The sequence below is a fragment of the Cheilinus undulatus genome, linkage group 9, assembly GCF_018320785.1.
Source record: "Cheilinus undulatus linkage group 9, ASM1832078v1, whole genome shotgun sequence".
NCBI lineage: Eukaryota > Metazoa > Chordata > Actinopteri > Labriformes > Labridae > Cheilinus > Cheilinus undulatus.
In genome coordinates, this window is record NC_054873.1 from 37,363,047 (window position 1) to 37,383,771 (window position 20,725).

The 20,725-nt window shown below is 38.2% G+C and overlaps 1 protein-coding gene across 1 annotated transcript; it reads right to left on the reverse strand.

The window, feature by feature from the left end:
- Positions 1-9,224: 9,224 nt before the first annotated feature.
- On the reverse strand, positions 9,225-20,355 carry dnajc24 (DnaJ (Hsp40) homolog, subfamily C, member 24). The gene is made up of 5 exons (XM_041794879.1): positions 20,263-20,355; positions 16,682-16,785; positions 16,208-16,343; positions 11,242-11,310; positions 9,225-10,824 (listed from the first exon to the last, which is right to left on the reverse strand). Exons 2-5 carry the CDS (start codon positions 16,781-16,783, stop codon positions 10,628-10,630), a joined length of 504 nt encoding a protein of 167 aa, XP_041650813.1. The 5' UTR covers positions 16,784-16,785; positions 20,263-20,355; the 3' UTR covers positions 9,225-10,627.
- Between the last annotated feature and the right edge of the window lie 370 nt (positions 20,356-20,725).

The window sequence follows — 20,725 nt, forward strand, 5'->3', positions numbered from 1 at the left end:
TTCGTCTGCAAAAAACAGATTTCCCAGTTGTTTGCATTCCATTTGTCATAACCACGACGAGTTGGTAAAAAATGAGTGTCTTCATAGTCGCTTACTTTGGTTGGATATAGAGCAACTCTATAATGTACAAACTGGCTCTCAAGTTCAGTTTAAAGAAAAGGATGTGATTTTTTTTTTTTATTATTATGGAATGGAAACTGTCAAAAGCTTTATATTTTTAATTAACTTACATTGTTTGATAAATATTATATCCCTAAGTGTAAATGGACCCAAAAGTTACCAAAGATACAACAATTTAAAATAGAATATAATATGAGCACACTACATGGAACGAAAAACAAAAAGCAATGAAAACTCTTGACATAAGTGAATCCCTCTATGTTTACTTAATTTCTAAGTACCCCATGTATATAGTGTATTAATTCGTATATGCACGGGTGAATCATTTAAATAATGTTTGTAAGTATGCGTGTATGTGCTTCACATATCAATTAAAAAAAGTTGGAAAAATTACGGATCTTGTTCTTGCGTCAGCCTGTCATTGTTTTTAGCATCATTGATCAGTTGTTAGCCGCTAAACCTTTTAAAAAGCACATTGCGCAGTATTTCATGTATCAAAGACTGTTGCTGCACACGACATGCAACCTCTGGTTAGTGCTGTTTTGACAATTTCTAAAAATGCACTGAGAAACAGCAAAAGGTTCTGAAAACAGGTCAAAATCAAAGTTTTTACTTCACTTAATACTTTGTGCCACCATGTTGTGACGTCGAGGTCCAGGTGCTCTGTGCGAGACCAAGTTCACGAGTTGTAAATACAACTTGGAGAGACGTTCTATTCGCCACTTCCGGTCGGAAGTCGGAAAAACAAGTCAGAATACGGGTTACGATGACAAATGGAACGCAGCATAATTACGGACTGAATATGTATTGTTTGGCCTAAGCAGGCCTGCCTCTGGCCAAAGTGAGGCCCTAAGCAGACACTCTAGCCCTCTATACATATGACCTTTATCATATTTATCATACAAACATCAGCCTGATGTGCAGAGAAAGACAAAGAAAGAAAACACTCAAAGCAAGGCCCCCACAGATAGCAAGGCTCCTGCTGTTCTTGGTCTCATACAAGGAGCAGCAAGCCTGGGCCTAAACTCCCTGTGTTTACAACACCCCTTTAAATACACAGGTCATTTAAAGCCTTCACAGTTTTAACCTGAAGTCATGTTTTGGTGTTTGCTGTGTTTTATTTGTAGTTCCTATTTTATTTGATCAGTTTCTTACCCTTGTCATTGTCTGCCAGGTCTTGCTACCCTGGTCAGTCCCACCCTAATTGCCCACACCCGTGTCTCGTTATCTCCTGATTGCATAACCTCAGTGTGTTCTTCCTGTTGCCAGTTCATTGTTTCTTCAGTGTTCCTCAGTCTCCAATCCTCTCATTTTTAGCACTTTCGTGTATGGTTTCATCTGCATTTTTATGATCTAGCCTTTTTCCTCGCTCTCTTGTTTTGTCTGCTGAGTGTTTTGTTGTATTGTGTACCAAATTTTGGAACTGCCTCTTTTAAACAGACTGACATCGGAGGTGATACCTCTATATAGCTTACAAGCAAACAAAACAATGAGGATTAAGACTGAATATTTCTCTTTGTATACATTTTTTATGCCTGTAAGCCCTGCTGCAGTATTTGGTATTGACAGCCGGCTGTTGTTGATCAGTTAATCGACCACCCAACACTATTTTTGATTTGTTTCCCTTTGCTAAAATGTCATTATTAGTTGCATATCAGACGTTTACAACCAAGCTAGATAAGCATCTGCTAAAGTTTATAGCATCAGAATGGGGAATAGATTTAAGGGACTTTAACCATGCCATTGATTAGATATTTGCTGCAATAAGCAGTTGAATAGGTGTACCTAATGAAGTGGCCATTGAATATAGCTCCTTGAGAACCCATCAGACATGTTTGCGCGTGCTGAGGAGGTCCTCGGAGGGCCATCAAGGTATTTTCAATAGATCCAACACATGCTGACAAGAATGCAGAAACACGGTCACAGTGGGCTGAGTGGTCCACTGATTGTTTTCCTGGTCATTCATCAAGCTGAGGGACTAAATACACTTTACCCACGCCTTACACTAATAATGAGCTAACAGCAGGCTAATGAGTTAACAAGGTCTGAGTGTCTCAGAGGTCCTGTCTGCTGAAGCCAATTAGTCAGTAGCAGCCAGTGGACACTTTTATTTACATGTTATCTGCTGGGTGGCATGGTGTCAGAACATTTCAACTTTACCTTGGGGATCATTATCCGACTGACTGGAGGAGGTAGCTACATTTCATCAGCTTCTCTTGGAGCCTGAAATTGGCCTCACCTCAATAATAGGGATTATTACTCATCATCTTATTGGGGGCTCCAGTGAACCAGTTTGTCATGAATACAATATTTTTGAATAAGAACAGAAAGGATTGAGTGAAAAGAGACAAACGCACCAAACAGCTGAATTCTGCTATCTTCTCCAGATCAAAACATTTGTTTCAACATGAGCTGATAAAATATTCCCAAGAAGATTGAAATTATTTTTTGTTCAGTGTAACAGCCATCAGCCCACAGACTAACTGTAAAGAAAAATCTTTGTTTATGTAAAACAATGGTTCTCAGCTGGTCATGCATCAGGACCCACCACCACCTCCTTGTGATGAATCACAACCCCAAAAAAAAGTTTTAAAAAAATCATCTACTCAAATTTACTCTTAAAATTCTGCAGTATCGACTTCAACTGGAACAAAACATAATGGAAAAAAGAGACGATAAAACAAACATGTTTCAAAAGAACACTATTACATTTTATTTTACTCTATTTTCCAGAGACAGCATGGTAATTGGGTGATGTCTAGGAATTTCCTATCAATCAGGGGAAAACTAGCATTATTATCTGGGAAAAGGAAATAAATAAGTTGATTTTTAAAGACATCAATTTGCTGATCATCACAGGGAAACCTAACAAAATGTACTGTATGGCAACCAAGGACTTATTTATAGGACAAATTTGACTTTTTGCCTCATTGTTGTTCCCTGGCACACATTTGCGACCCACTGGAAACAGCTTTGTGACCCAGTTTTGGGTCTCAACCCGACAGCTGAGAACCACTGAAGTAAAAGACACATCTGTGTCATCTTTTTCTACTTCAGATTAATTGTTGTTTTTTTATCTTAATGAAGAAATCATTAATAATGGCTAACTTCCACTCTGCTGTTCCAAAGCTGTTTCTAGAAATGACGCTATCCCCTGTTTTCAGAATAAACATCTACTGAGAACCTGACTGGCAGATTTTTCTGACTTCATTTTCCAGTAACTATATAAAATAGAGTTTAGTTTGCTGCTGGCCTCTGGGAAAAAGCACCAAAAAAACAACATTACAATTAGTGCTGTCAAAATGTTGGATTAGTTTCAATTAATTAATAACGGGGGGAAAATGAGATTAAAAAATGTATGCTGATTTATCACACATCTACAACCCAAAGCAGCTTTGTAACTTCAACTGGAACACACATACAAATTCTCTGTGCTCTTAATTTTCAGTTTTACAGATAAAATCCATATTCAACAGATTAACACCATCCTAGATGACTAGAAAGTGAATCTGCCGGCTGTCTCCACTTCTTCTGTTTGAAAAGCTAATAAATAGTTTCTAATGTCAATCAGAAACATGGTCTTTCTGATTGTTTTGTTACAAACATCTTTAAATCTACCTTTCATGCAATTTTTCTCAAGTTATCAACATGTGTGATTAATTGGGATTAATTAATCACTAAGGCTGTCATTAATTACATTTTTTTTTATCCACTGAGAGCACTAATTATGAAACATACAATTCTACTTACAGATATGATGAAATGTCAGTGTTCCTGGGACCCTGATTCCATATTGTATGCACTAAATTTCTGAAAACTGTCTGTAAATTCTGGGAGATATGCGTGAGTGCAGACAAACTGTCCCAGACTTTATTCAGACATTTTCCTGTCAGCCCCCAATTAATCTGTCTGCATGTTGAGGTGAGCTGATGTGAAAATGCAGCAGCAAATCTTCAGGAATATTCTCTGTTAGTGAATAAGAGGCGGGCAATGGCTTTCTATCCTGCAACCAGCTGTGACTGGTCCCATCTCTCCTTGCACAGGACAGTATGTTCTCTGCTCTTTTGTTCATACACTGCATATGTGAAATTACACACAACATTGATACAAAGGCAAATATTCCCATTATAGTGTTATGGAGCAGGCTCTGCTGCTTTAGGCCATCCCTGCACTGCTCTTTTAGGAGCTTCTTGCCTCCTGGATAGTCTCATGCTGAGGAGCACGTACTATGAACAACCACTGGACATTTCCAAGAAAATTTCAAAAACTTTCTGGATAGTTTTTATTATTCCAATGAGATGTTAGCTGTGCACAACTGAAAACTTAATAAAACTTAATAATATATATTTAATAAAAATATCTTTGTCTATAAAATGTAATGTGCAAACACAAGTATTTTATTTTGGAGATGCTTTTTCCAAATCATAAGTCAAAATTTCATCAAATAATTCTCAGGGCTTTTCTTTCTTTTTTCCCTTGTGGGGGCAGACAGTTTATAAGCACAGCATATAATCCAAAATCATCACAGCCTTCCAGGGACTCCAGTTATTAAAGGGCAATGCCACAGTTATTATCTTGACAGTTATTCAGCGCATCCATCAACCCCCCCCACCCACCCACCCACCTTCAAACACCGTAAGCACCCAAACAGGAACACAGAGAGGGACGGAGAGACATGAGGCGAAGAGAAGAAGAGAGAGAGAGGAAGAGGAGAGACAGCGAGACTAAAGGGGTCTATTTGCAGAGAGTGAGAAGAGAGAAGAAGAGCGAGGGAGAGGAGAGGCAGGGGGTAAGAGAAAGAAAGTGATCTAAGGGCTCTAATTGCCGTCTAGGGAGGATGGGGACTCAGAGAGAGAGCCACAAAATACACTGTAAAAAAAAAAAAAAAAAAAAAAAAAAAAATATTTAATGGATGGATCAGAATATTTTGAAGGGTTTTTTTTTAACTTTCCAATTGTCTAAGTCAATAACATTAAAAAAAATAAACTGGATGTTTTTAACAAGTGTTTGATCACAGTAAAAGATGACTTTGAGGTCTTCATTTGAAGGGTAATTTAAAAGTGAGTCCATATAAAAGCACCAAAGCTTTATACAATCAGCTGTTTGGGTCTAGGTGCTTTGACAGAGACATCAACAACAAAATAAGCTAAAACAGAAAAAACTTTCATGAGTCACAGGACTAAGAAGAACAACAACTCAGAGGGAAGAAGAGTTACCTGGTGGTGTTGGTGTGTAACCTTCCTACATGCCATCAGGAAGACAGAAAGGCAAACCATGCAGATGCTTCAAAGGGCTTCTTTTATGTGTCCAGAAGACAAAGGAAATTAAGGATTTTTCTTTTAGTAATGCATTACTTCTATGAAAATGTAGAAAATGACAGGTTGCTTGAATTGGAAAACTGATGCGTTACGTTACTCGTTACAACAAAAAAAGTAATCTGAGCACTCCAACGGATTACTTTGTAATCCATTACTCCCATCGCATATTATGTCTGGGCAAAGTGCTAGTTGAATTTGGATCATACATCGATTTATTTAAATTAATCTTACGTAATCACTGTGCTTGTTAGTCTGAAAACGTGTATTTCCTTATGTGGCGGACTTTCCTTTATTAATATGGCGGCGATGCATGAAGAAAACTTTAAAGGAAATGTTCAGTTCAAATGACTAGCAGTATTGAAGGCGAGATATGGCGGCGCTCGTCCGACTTCTGGTATGAAGTGGAGATCATCCGTTACATCCAGGTCCCTCTACAAGGTTTTTGTCCAGTGTCTTTGTCCAGTCATATCTTTTGTTTCATCTAGAGTCTAAACTGTAATATTTCTCATGAAATGAATTTGGTGATTGAATAATTTTGGAAATCTGGGCGGCAACTTCACCTTAAGAATGTGGTGGTGGGTCTGATGACTAGACCAGAACCACTGATTTAAAGATACTGCAGAGGCAAAAGAGCTGTGTGTTGTATAAACACACAGTGTAAGCTTTAACGTTCTTCCATGTATACTAACGACGTGTTACACATTTCCCTCAGTCAGCTCTGTTACTACCTCAGTGGCTGATCAGTGACTTTGTCGCACCATTCTGCCTGAGTTTTAGGATTTTACAGTGTAATAAAAAGGGTGGGTGTGGGGGTTTGTGGCAGGGGTTCACTCCTGATAGAAAGTGATCTAAAGTGCTGTAATTGTAGGTGGTGTGTTGATGAAAGTGATTTAGTGTCCCAGCATGTCTCTGTGTGTTCTTCACATCAATATTCCACCAACCCTTTATTAACCCCTCACCCCCTCTACACGCACATCCACACAGACTCTGTGTGTCTTTAAAGATGCTGACCACTGAAGCTGTTTATGAGTCCAACTTTTAATATCCTAACTTTCTCTTCCTTCCACTTCAGCACATCTCTGTGAGGATCAGTAAGGTATGGATAGATTGATCAGGGGGGTCGGGATGATGGGTGTGTGGAGTGGGGAGGGCTGGGGGGGTAATAGATGAGAGATGATCATCACTCGGAGCTTCTGTCAGCTGTGACCTTTGCAGGCTGAGTGACCAGAAAGACAGCAGAGTCATTACCAGCCTTTATCCCTTTGTGTGTCTGTCGCAGCCCCGCAGAGAGGAGAGCAGCTCTGTCATTTAGGGTGCTGGTTCTCAACCCGGGGGTCGGGACCCCCTGGTCTCACAGGGTAATTTTTCAGGGTCACAGGATATAGCTCTATCACACAAAAGATTTACTCTTTTCTCATTTTACTCTATTTAAACATGTTTTCTCTCTACAAAATTCACTCTTACGTTTAAATGGGAATCCATTTTTCCTCTAGCCTGTGCCCTATTTTAAAATGTTTGGTGATTTAGGGACAAATACTCAGAGTTTGTGTTACTCCAGAGGAGTGCCTCAGCTAGTGATGAGACACTGGGAGTAATGGTTGTGTATTAATCCTAAGGGGTGAATCTGCTGAATCAAAGTGCCTTTATTTTAAAACTCTCTATTTTGCAAAGGAATGGTTAACAGGAAAACATGCATCATGCTGTCCCTGACACAGGTTTAATTTAAGAAGAAACATGTTTCAAAGATATTAAGAGGGATGATAAATTGATGGAATATTGTGTAAAGAAGTGGTTCTCAATTGAAATGTGTGCCTGGAAAAGAAAAGCTGTTTTTCCATAACATGTATGTTTTGTTTAAGAGATCTTTCTCTCATTATCCCGGGATAATAAAGCTGGTATTCTTATGGAAATGTGTTGATTATCTCAAGATCAATAGAAAACAACAGAGCAAAACAAATATGGGCAAAATGTGCTCTGAGCTTCTGTAATGATGTGCTTTACACATCAGTTTTGTCCTGACTCTCCTTTCAGTCATAAATGTTTTTTCAGTTTACCATCCAAACTGCAACACATTTCATTGATAAATTTAAGTGGTTGAAAAATTTCCAACTTCTGGGTCGTAATTCCCCAATAAGGATGTGAGGATGAGCCCTGAAGATAGAAATACAGTTTTCTCTTTTACAGCCAGGACCATTTACACTGCCTATAAAGTATTTACCTTCTTCGATGTTTTACCCTTTCATAAATCCATTTTTTATTATTTTATAAATCAATCATGGTCAATATTATTTTTATTTTTTTTTTACATAAATACATATTTTTTAAACTCTTTAATGTCAAAGTGTAAACAGATTTCTACAAATTAATGTTGATTAAATAAAAATATGTAAGGTAAAATAACATAAATATTCACCCTCTTTAAAGTGACTGACCTAATTCAACACAGGTCCAGCTTTGGTGCTAGTAGTCTCACAGTTACTGAAATCGAGATCACCTCAGTGCAATGAAGGGGCCTCAAGTGATTGTAATATAAAGACACCTGTGTCTCAAAGCCCAGTCAATGGTTAATAAGTATTCCTGGCTACCATTACACCATGAAGACAAAAGAACACTCCAAGCAACTCAGAGAAAATGTTATTGAAAAGTATAAATCTGGAGATGGATACATAAACAATTCCAAGGTCCTGAACATCCCCTGGAGTTCAGTTAAATCATTCAAGAAATTGTGTAAAAATCTAGATCAGGCCGTCCTCACAAACTGAAGGAGACTAGTGAGACAGACCACCAAGACACCTATGACTACTCTGAAGGAGTTACAAGCTCCAGCAGTTGAGATGGGAGAGACTCTGCATAAAAGAACTGTTGCCCGAGTTCGCCAAAGGGCATGTGGGAGACTCCATGGTCAAGTGAAAGAAAGTTCTTTGGTCTAATAAGACCAAAATGGTGCTTTTGCTCTCAGACAAGACACTGCACATGATCACAAACATCCTCACTGAAACATGGTGGCAGCATCATGCTGTGTGGATGCTTCTCAGCAGCTGGCCCTGGAAGGCTCTTAAAGATAGAGGGTAAAATGAACGGGGCTGAGTTACAGCCCTGCCTCTGGTTCTGAAAACAGGCTGTTTTGGTTTTATGTATGATGTGGCTGATGAGCGTCAGGTATGCAAAGCAGCATCATGCCAGTGATCAGGCAGGTTCAGACATGTAGACAAGACTCTGAGGTCTCTAGATGCTCCTCACCCTGACTCACACTTAAACTCTCCAGAGGATAAACCATCACCTTCTGCAACCAGCAACACATTACCTCACAACAATTCCCCTGATGACTTCACTGACAGCCTCCACAACACTAAAGGGCGATATTACACAGTTGACAACACACCACAAAGTAAACAGTATGACAGACTCTGAGCTCTGTGCTGACAGCTTAAGGGGAGAAAAATGTTTCACTAAAACAATTAGAAGGAAAATGTTGGTCTATAGGTAAAACTGAGGTCCCTGTACACACTCTCAAGCTAGCTACATGCTTGTAAAGGCATTTTTAGTATGAAAAATGAAGTGCTTTGGCTTATTCAGAGCATCTCAAACCAGTTCCTGTTTTATCCTCACACACTGACATGATTCAAATAGTTTGAGCATGGTTTTAGTTTACATCATGAACATTAATACAGAAGCTATAGCAGCACTTACTATCTGAGCTATGTGTGCACAGTGCAATGTCAGCAGTTCAAAGGAAATGCAGCCAATATAAGCCCAGCAGCTAATATTGTCTTAAGATTGCAATGATTCATCTTTTTTGTTTTAATGATACACAGTAGTTAGAAACAGTCATACAAATGAATCTGATGTTCAAAAAAAAGATTTTTTTATGTGGGATTTCTACAGGTATCTGGACCATTGACAACATTAGAGTTCTTGCTGGTGGCATTTTGATGTTAACTGCTTTATAAACTCCTTTTCATAAGGATCAGTAACTTATACATATTTGAGAACCATGTTATAACTTTAGTTTCCAGCTGTTCTTCACAGGAATGCAGAAGCACCAACTCTCACAACAGATCACTGGAGTTATGAGCCCACTGATGCTAGTTCAGACTGTCTGGTGAACATTATGTACCCAATTGAGAAATAGCCATGAATTCCAGTCGAGAGAATAAGTCGATACATTTTTACAGCCTATCTTTATTTCATGTTGAACATTTGTTTACACGGGATCCTATTGGTGTTTCTGGAGATTTTAGTAATTGACAAAGATGGGCCTTATGTGGACATGTTCATCTCGTCTCTCTTAACTTTTAACGGGACTGATGCTTTCTGCTTGTTCCCGATGTTGTGGGGATAGTTCTGCAGGTATGACTTAAATCCATGATCGACATATTCCATACAGTTTTGTGTGTGTGTTCAGGGGCACAATGAAAGGAGAGAGGGTAAATGAGCCAAATGGAGTTCAGTCTACTTCAGAATAAAGTCAGAAATCAGCCATGTAAACCTCTTAGAACCTTGTGCCTCACTAAGAGCCCAGATTGTGTGCAGAACATTGTAGGACATGCCCAAATACAGTTTGTTTCTCTGTATCCTCAAAATAGAGCTCGCAGCGTTCCTATTCACTAACGCTAATGAGCCATTGTGTATAAACACAATAAACATCTACCTTTGCTCACTCTTAGTTAATCTAAAACTGCCCTAACCAGCTACAGTGCCAGTTTTATCAGAACTTGATAACATTTCTTTGTTAAAAAGAGAACAAAGAACAGCACTGAGTTCTTTTCTTTATGGAAACAATGTTTTGCCCTTCTCCTAAACAGATTTGGCAAGAGTCTAATAGTCATGTGTTTTGTTGCCCTGATTGGCCTGTAAAGATGTGACAGACAAAACATTCATCCAATCACCCTCCAAGTTTCTTTTCAAAGGCTCTGCCCTTTCACAAACACTGTCAATTGGAGGTTTTCCAGATGGATGTGTGAAACACATCCATCTGGTGTGTCAGGTTACTTAATTGGTGTCCCTGCTCTATAGTCCCCTTACAGAAGTGATGGAGATGTTGAACGTATCCGGGATGTTGAAGGACTCTTGCTCTGTCCACTTCAGATGACCAAAAACAACAGTTTGATAATTATCTGCCTCTTCCAGAAGGGAAATATTAATAAAATGACAGTCCATCTTAGCAGCATCAAAGTTTCACATAAATATTATTGAGATTTTAAGATTTGAGTCTTTGAATGTGATGACCATGTGACGTAAACACTGAGGGAACATGTGTCACAGCAAACAACCACTCCTCTGTGTTCCTCTTCATCATCCTGCTGCTGTGTCTCCTCCTCTACCTCCTCCATAGAGACGTCAAACCTTCCTCCACAGCGACAGCAGTATGTGTACACACACTCCCCTGAAACAAAACACACTTCAATTTTACATTAAATACTAAAGACATGGCCTTCCTTCATCATACAGTGAGCATACATGTTTACTATGATCAGGACATAATCTAAAACCATGTTTAAGAATTATGTGTCACAAATAAAATCTTTCAATGAAATTAATATAAATATTAAAGCAATTAAAAAGATGTGGGTCCTCGTGTTAACTACAAACTTATTTTGTCTCATTTTTAAAAAGTAGAATATCAAATACTGTTGCATTTACAATAAGGCTATTCAGTATTTTTTTAAAAAAACAAAACATATGTTCAATTTCACAGTATTTTTATTGCTATACAGTGGACATCAATTTCACTTTTTTATCCTGTCATAATCAAGGTGAAATAATTTGTTTTTATAATGTATTGTATTAAATATGCAGTTACCCTGGTCCCAGGTCATATCCTCCAGATAAACTGTAGAATCCACTGGCCAGTCCTGCTTCAGCTCCTGGGCTGGAGAAGATTAAGATCATAGTAAATAATGCATTATTAAAACCATGATACATGGAATAAGAAAAATATCTGTGAAGACTATATTTCAAAACAGCCTTTATGTTGGTGTGGAGGGGTTTTCTGAAGCCCCAGTCGTCCCAGTGGTTTTTTTGGGGGGGAGGGGGGGTTTGACAGGAACTATATGTTCCTGTTAGGGTCCCTCCAGGCTAATAGGTCCCAGAGAAGGGCCACACAGAGATTCACAGTATCCTCAATCAGAAGGATCTGAAGAACCATTTTTGTTGTAAAAGATGAGATTGTTGATGTTTGTGTCAAAGATGGTATGTGTGTTGATGCGCCGCTGTCCACACTGCTGACTGACATCTGTCTCTTATAGGGAGTGAAGGAAGGAGAAAGGCTACAAACAGCTAATTCTGCTCTCTCATGGATATTTTGAGTGATTTTTGTTATTGCTCCAGTATGTCCTTGAAATTGCATTGTTCATTTCATTTATTAGCTTATTGACACAGACCATGGTCACATAGTATGGAGCACAAACAGAGCATACAATAAAAAAAAAAAAACACAAAGATAGCACACGGCATGTAAATGTCACAGTAAGTATCACTTAAATAATGGAACAGTGTTCTTCAAAAAAGCACCAAGTTGACCAATAACTTTTAGTTGCTCTGATTGCAACCTTAACATACCTTTCTTTATGACTCATTATGCACCAAAAACAAAAGATGGTAATCATCAGCTGGACGATAATCATTACAAAGGTTACAGATCCTTTGATTTCTGTCTAGCCCTTATATCTTCCAGTGATTTTAGGTATCCTAGTGTTATTTGATCTACAGGTACAGATGGCTCGTCTATACTTTTGGTTACCACATAATAAATACTTTTCCAGTTTGATCTCTCGTTTAAATTCTACATATGGATCACACAATGTCATACTTTTCAGCTCACTTTGCCACTTTGGTGCAGTCTGTGACCAAATGATCATGGATGCCATCTTTGCCACAACATTCCTGTATGTGATGTAGACAGACATAGACAGAGACAGAGAGAGAGAGGAGATGAAGTAGAGAAGGTTTCATCTATAGGTGAACAGCAGGGCACTACAGTATCCTACATTAACTTTTTCTGACAGTAAGTGTAACAAGTGTGTGTGGGTGAATAAAGAAATAATGATAATGATTACATCAGTACCATTTAAGATAAAAATAAATAATAAATGCTGGTTGATAAAAGCACTTATACATAAAGATAATGAAATATATTCACAGTTATTTCTATCGTAGTTCTAAATCCATAAATGCATCAAAATGAAAATATTGATTAAAATGCCAAATAAGAATAAAATAATATGACTAACTGTAGAGTTATTAGTGTAATAAAACATACCAATGGATGGCCACACACCTTTGACTCAATCAGTTATGTTGATAGGTAAAGACTCCATTGACTGCTTAGCCTTCATTCTAAGGTTTAAATGTGTTTTGCAACTCTTCAAAGATTTTCTGGAAGTGGGTATCGGCAGCAGTAGCTCAGTCTGGAAGGACTTCCATTAGTGCATGACCATGGGGATCCTGTTTGTGCATGTGTATTTGCATGACATTCAGTCTATGTGGGTGTAGCATGTTCAACAATAGACTGTAGATGGTAAAATTCCCTTCGGGGATTAATAAAGTATGACTTAGCCTTAACCTTATAAATGGCTCTTTCAACAGAAAAGGTTGCCGACCCCTGGAATGAAGGATTGAATATGAATGCGTACATAGACATTTTAAAAGGACATACACACAGCTCTAGTTAGAGCTATCTTTTTGTGCTTTCTACAAGGTAACACCAGGTGCATACAGGGCCAAGTTATCAACCCTCCATCATCCTCCTTACTCCTAGTTAGATATTGTGAATAGAAAGAAATGAGGATAAATGTATGAGACAAAAGGAGGAATAAGGCGTCAAATGAAAAAAAAAAAAACAAAAAAAAAAACGGCACTTTATAATGTGAAATGTGACCCTAGTCTCATGTGTTTACATAAAATCTCAGTCTGTCTTTAGTAATGCTCTAAGGAAACAATGATTTACCATAATAGAAAACTCAAACTGGCAGAAGTTCTAAAGATCTATCTCCTGTCTTTGTATAGCCTCTTTAATTTTTACTGATATGTGGACATAAACACTTGCAAAGCTTAGAAAAGTTGAATAGATTTTATGACTTTGACCTCGATCACAAGGCCACTAAAACACCCATATTTTGAAACAGAAGACAGAACCAGAGACGTCAATAAATGGATGAAAAGTGACTGAAGGAACCTTTATGGATGGACTGACAAATGGAGAGCAGCTGGGTGTTCACACACTCTTCTGTTTCACAGTTCACTCTTGAGGAAACAGTCATTATCAAGTCATACAGTTTGACAGTGATAATGACTTTGAAGCATGAATAATTAGTGTTAAATTTTACCTGGGTTTTAATTAATGTTACTCTGTGTAGGAAATAATTGCTGCTTAACCAGCGTTAATTTAACATTGAATTAATGATGAAGAGGATGGAGAAGCTTTAAGGAGCATAAAGCATTGACTAAACAACATTAAGTTGATTAATGACCCTTTCATACTTGAAATTCTGACTGGACTAATGAAAACATTTCTTTGGCTGAGTTAATATTTCCTTTTTCACATCCACCAGTGTTTCCCACAGGATTTTAAGGGACTATGGTGGGGTTCTCTCCAAACTACCAAGAGAATGCCAGTTGCATGTTCCCCAAGGAGAAAAAAAAAACCTCTGACCTTTTGAAGTGCAAGCATTGATCTTGTGTACTTTGAAAGTAAAATTAAAAGGCTAAATCATGAAAAATTTCGTTCTCTTTCACCAATTTTTAGTAATCAAATCAGAAGTGTAGTGATTAGAATTTGATTGTCTGATTCCAATTTTCATTGTTTTCCTGGTCTGACTTGACTATAAATTTACTGGATGATACAGAATTTATTTTCTTAAAAAAACATTTTAATCACATCAAAAAGATTTTTTTTACCTTATTTTTTTATGGAGTTTTATTTCATGTCCATAAAAAGAAATCTTTCAAACTGCAACAGGTCACATGATCATCTCTGGTTTTAACTTTAACTAATCTCCACCAGAAAACTATGCCACAGCCTTTATTTCCTGTATTCAAATACATTGCTTAACAAATTTATTAGACCACCTGTCACATTTGTCTCAGAGACCATCCACCATCATGAAGAGCTTTAATGTGGACTCTTTCATTTTCAGTGAGCTCTCCAGGTTTAACCATTTTTAGCAGGAATGAGGGATTTCAAACTGAATTACCTTTTTATACCCAAATTTGAGCCGGCTCACTGGGCTTCTCTGAGAAGTCAGAAATGAATCAAGCATAACATTCAACCACTAAAACTCATTTTTTTCTGTTAAGGAATGCAAGTAAATAACTATAATTTGACATATTAATCAAGAAATAATAATGTGCTTTACTATTTTTTCAGTTTTTTCTTTTTTGTAAATCAGTAAATTGGAAAATTCATGGATAACAATAATAATTAAATTTTAGCATTAAAAATATCATTTGGGTTAAAGAGCTTCTACATATTGGTGTATTAACCATTGCAGAAACATAAAAAATGATTTTGGTAATTACCAATGCTGTTAATTTAGGGCAGCTGTGGCATAAACCTTACTTTGGGTGGTGGTCTAATACATTTGTTAAGCACTGTATGTCTAAATAGAACAAAATCTATTTAAATGTTATGTGTTAAATTTAATTTCTATATGAAGTTCACAGTCTAGAGAGAAATACTTTGTCATCATTAACACAAATAGTGCTTTAAATCCGCTATAAATACAGAAATGATGATTCAAGTAAATTGATACGTCTGATTTAAGCTCAGTCTCCTCAATCATTCGCTTGCACACTGAGATTTGTCCACTTAAAATGAGAATATTACCAGAATATTTCTTAAGACAACGAAAAGCACTGCCCAGCCCATTGCATAAGAGAGACACAGTGGGAGCAAATGAATCCATGATGATTCGCAGATCCTACAGGGGTATGAGGTGGAGGGGAACAGAAACCGATGAGAAAGTACTGTTTCACTTGAAACTTCTCAAAGCTTTGTCTCCTCCAGGCTCTGATTGTCTGAAGGTCAATCCCACAGTACAGAGCATTCATCTGCACCTTTTTCTCTGGAGCTGTTCACTGTGTGCGCAGCACAGCTCATGCTCACTATGGTTCACTGCCAAGCACTCCAACGGGATATCAGCTATAGAACATGTATTGTTGGTGGGGAAAATTAGACTATGGCAGAGTGCCATGGTCTAAGTTAGAAAACTCTGCATCCACTGTTACTGTTTTAAACTTAAAGCAGGCTTTTAGGGGCTCTAAAACTTTGCAATGCCAATGACCCCAAAGGCATCAGCCTTTTGCAGGGACACCTCTAATGGTTGGTCCAGTTTCTGGTCATTTTCCTTTGACATTTCATTTTTTTTAATCTGGTTACTTTGGGGGGTGCATGTTAAAAACTTCCCTAAGTCTGTCTGGTTAGTCAGAAACAAATAAATAAATATTTGTATTCGATTATAATAGAGCTGAAGAGAGAAATAACTATTTATAGTTCATCCTTCCTTGCTGTACCTTCAGTTTGAAAAAAAAAACCAGAAACTTAGGCGGGTTCTGACTACAAAGTGGTTGAGAGGCACACTTACCACATATTCCTCTATTACTTGGAAAAACAGGAGCTGAGCTTTGACCTGTTTTCTTGCTACTTATAAGGTAAGAATTTTACTGTTGCTTGACTTACACTGTCAGCAGTTCTGTCCCATCATTGACTGATATGCCTTAAAACTTATTCATGAAGTTTTAGGTCCAGTCACTGATAATCATTGTCTTACCTCTCCTCTGTAAGTCATACTGCCTCCTGGTGTCCTGGTCACTGAGGATCCTCCAGGCAGCATCAACTTCTAAGAATTTTTTCACAGCAGACTCTGCTTCTGATGAACATGCGCTGCCAACACGGTCTGGATGGTACTAAAATTTACATACAATAGCATAAGCACACAAATAATGTCAAACAAAGAGGAAGAGCGATTAATTCCTTACATTATTCAGACTGGCCATAAAGGTTCAAGGCTCATTTTATTATCCCTGTTTTGCAGCCAGCGGTCAAACATGCATCCAGTCCAATCATAAATGCAGCATAAAGACACAATAACTGTTTACAAACATCCAAACAGTGTACAGTCTGGATGTGCTCATTTTTAAAATGAGCAGAGCACTGCTGAGGCAGATATAAGGCCCTTCCTTATTACATTATGCAGCATCATTGTATAGTGTTGCTTTGATGGCGTGCAGAGCAGTGTGTTTACCTGTAAGGCCAGCTGCTGGTATCTGTGCCTGAGTTGCTGGACTGAGTCTGAAGGGCTGGCTCCCAGGACAGCATACAGGTCCTTCTCTGCTGCTTCACACATCACTGCAACAACACAACAGTGACATCAGACTGACACCTCATTAACACAACAAATAGAAGACTAACCCCAAATTCCTTAGTCAGTCTGTGTTCAAGTCTGTGTGCCCTTGCCCACAGGGTCTGACTGTTTCTGGTGTAGAGCACAGATCGTGTGATCACAAGTTAACATAGGAATAAAAAGAAATATATAAATAGCACGTCATTTTGCCTGTCTGGAGTTGATTTGCTGTTCTTTTTTGACATAACGATGATTCAGTTGAGAGCCTCATCATGTATCTCCAGCAGAGTGGAGTGGCGCTTCTGGCACACACTTGAGACAGTCCGCAGCTTGTGCTAAAGAAACCCAAAGACTGACCAGACAGTAGGGCTGGGTATTGCTAAGAACCTCACGATTCAATTCGATTTCGATTCTTTAGGTTGTGATTCAATTCAATATCGATTCAATATTGATTTAAATGCTTTGATGTTGATTCAGTAAGAAGTAGAAATACACAAATGACCTGCTGACAATTTTTAATAATTATTTTCATTCCCATGTGAACATATGTGGCAGGTCACCTCACATTTTTTAGCAATAAAACATCTGAAAATAAAAATCTGCACCATAATAACTTATATGTGCATAAGGAGTAATAAAGTAAAAACATGCCAGTTCTGTATAAACACTGAAAAAGTGAAGTGCATGTAAACTTTAATAATATGTCTTTCCTCTTGGAAATTGTGATAAACCTCACATAACATGGTTATGGTTGGTTGTTGTTTGGTCGAGTGCGGCCTCCATCCATACAACGCGAATCACTCGCACAGCGACCCCTACTGGCCAGGAGGTGAATCGATTCAGACAATTTGCTGAATCGATATTGAATTGAGGGGGGAAATACTGCAATGCATCGATTAATCGATATTTTTACCCACCCCTACCAGACAGGGGCTGATGTGCTCCAGTGTGCACAGAGCACACAGAATGCTGCACAGACAGACTATGCAGAACTTAGGGGCTATACTTTTTTCATTGGTTTTTACAATAAAGCTGAAGGCCAAATTGCTCCAAGTCCAATCAGGCCCAAGCACAGATATGTCATCACTTAATAACATAGCACACGCAGTTTAAAAGATATGTGATCTCCCAGAGTTAGCACAGTGTAGAAATACACAGACAACATGCAACTTGACTCTTGTCCAGAAGACAATCACTGACACCCTCCACAAGGAGAGAAAGCCACAGAAGGTCACTACTGAAAGGTTGTTCTCAAAGGCTGCATCTGATCATATCCATGGAAAGTTGACTGGAAGAGAAAAGTGCGTTAAGGAATGGAGCACAACAACAGGGATGAGCTCAGCCTTCACAGGACGGCATACAAAGCAGATATAAGAACTTAGGGGAACTTGACAAGGAGTGGACTGAAGCTGGAGTCAGTGTATCAAGAGCCACCACACACAGATGTCGTGTTCTTAGTGTCAAGCCAATCCTGAACCACAGACTTAATTTTGAATTTCATTAAGAAATCAAGGTCCCAGAGTCTGGGGAAAGGTCTAAGAGACCAAGGTGCTTTAAGTCCCGAGTTGACAGTTTCCACGGTCAGTGATGGTTTGGGCTGCCATGTCATCTGCTGAGAAACTTTGAGATACTGATTTATTTTGTTGCAGGACTAGGCACCTGCCTAACCTTGCAAAGCAGATGGATACGCCCATTTCCGTGTTTCTCACTGGGGGATCCATCTTGCTAAGCTCCCGTCTGAACAGTTTGGGCCCGGTGAGAAAGTGACAGGACCAATCAGCAACAGGGGCACTACTTCCCAGTGCGGCAGAGTCGTGACGTAAGCAAGCAGCAATAAGAGCCATTATGGCGGAAGACATTAGCGTGGATACTGCTAAAGCGCCAGTTTTATCAGAACTTAATGACATTTTTTCGTTAAAAGAACAAAGAACAGCAGTGAGTTGTTTCTATTCAAAAATGACAAAAGTTACTCTGATTGGCCCGTAAAGATGTGACGGACAGAACATACATCCAATCACCCTCCGAGATTTGTTTTTTTTCAAAGGCTATGCCCTTTCCCCAAACACTGTCTATGAGTGGGTTTTCCAGATGGATGTGTTTCACACATCTATCTGGGGTGTCAGGTTAGCACCTCCCCACAGTGAAGCCAAAACTACCAGAAACTGGTTTGCTGACCAGGGTGTTACTGTGCTTGATTGGCCAACCACCTGGTCTGGCCTGAACCCCACAGAGAATCTCTGGGGGAATGTCAAGAGGAAGATGAGAGACACCAGACTCAACAATACAGATGAGCTGAAGGCTGCTATAAGAGTAACTTGGGCTTCTTAGCATCTCAGTGCGACAGACTGATTGCTACATGTTGCATAGATGCAGTAATTTGCAATAGGGGAGCTCCACCCAATTACTGTATATAAATGAAAAAGAGGATAATTTTCCAGAACTGATGTTTTGTAATGTAAAAATTTAGATTGTTTTTTTGTTTTTGTTTTTTTTTTCTTGGTCACAGTACGCAAACAAAAAAGTCTTGAAATGTTTCACTTTGTATGAGCTGTATATGGAAGTTTTACTTCTTGAATTAAAACACTGGGGATAAAAGAACTTCAGTGTCAAAGTCAAATTCACGACATTCATTTTTTTAGATGCTCCCGTACATAATGAGGATAATATCAAATGGAATGGTTACAAAGACTTACCTTTCCAATTGGGCTGTGAATAAAATGGAAATTATTTTTTTTTTAAATAAAGTAAACTAGGGAAGGTTACATTTTTGGTCAACTTAAATTTTCAGCAGCAAAAACAAAAACAAAAGAAAAACACTAGCTTTAATAAGTTCAAAACCATTTTTGAGATGTGTTTTATTTCTTTTTCTCTGTCTGACAGCCAATATACACATACTTTCACTTTACATGGTTTAAAAGCTACAAGACAACACGAATAATAAATAAAATGCAACATCAGCTGCCAAGCATCTGTTATTTAGTCCAGTCTGACCTTAAAAAAGAAATTTGAGCTGAAAATGAAATAACGACAAAATCTTTTGCAATATAATATAATTCAGACAGGAGGATTCAAGGTAGGAAAGCGGGTACCTTGAAAAGGTTAACAAATACACCTTTTAACTTACCAATCATTACACGTAATATGCTGCACTAATATCACTAATATTAGCGCAGTGAGCAAGCTGCCTGATTTTTATGTTTGACCCAATGCACAAAAACGTAACAAAATGTCAAGACTGAATATCAAAAACCTGATCATTTTCGGTGAAGCTGTTCAGTCGACTTCACATAATAACGTTATGAGCCAGTAGAGAAACCAAAATACACCCTCGTGGGTGGACACTGTGGAAGTGTGGACCAGTTAGTCTGGGCTTAACAAACCTCTATCTAAACCATTCATGTGTTATTTCGATCACATTTATACATGTACCGGTTATTCTGTCATTATGTGTTTATGTTCAGATTTCAGAGTATCCAACGTACCTTTAAACGTAGGTGTCACCTGAAAGACATGATGTTCAACGATGTCCCAAGCTCCATGTAAACAGATACGCTGGGTGTCAGTTCCGCATTCAGCCTGGGGTCTTCTTCTTCTCTTGTTTTATTGCCAGGGCGTCCGAAGGACAGGCCGTTTTAACGCACTACCGCCACCCTCTGTATGGTAGAAACAGCAGAATGAATGAATCAATGAATCACTCAATGAATAAATAAATCAATGAATACATAAATAAATAGATAAATAGAGCGGTAGAGGAAAACAAGACCTCTTAATCATACAAAAATACACATTTAGACTGTCAAAAGAATTTTTCTTTTGTTTTTATAAATGATACAAAAAGGAAAACCTTGAACTCCTGGCTTATAAGTTTGAAGTCCATGACTCTTCAACTGATGACCTAAGCTTGTCATTTTTAAGTATTGTTTAAAAATAGTTCAACCCCTTCCA

Excerpts from the sequence above, each read along its gene's own strand:
- dnajc24 (XM_041794879.1), bottom strand. The coding sequence starts at position 16,783 with ATGTGTGAAGCAGCAGAGAAGGACCTGTATGCTGTCCTGGGAGCCAGC. Across the intron at positions 16,344-16,681 it reads ACCAGCAGCTGGCCTTACAG|TACCATCCAGACCGTGTTGG; the intron begins GTAAACACACTG and ends TGTAAATTTTAG. Across the intron at positions 11,311-16,207 it reads GTATGACTTACAGAGGAGAG|CCCAGGAGCTGAAGCAGGAC; the intron begins GTAAGACAATGA and ends AATCTTCTCCAG.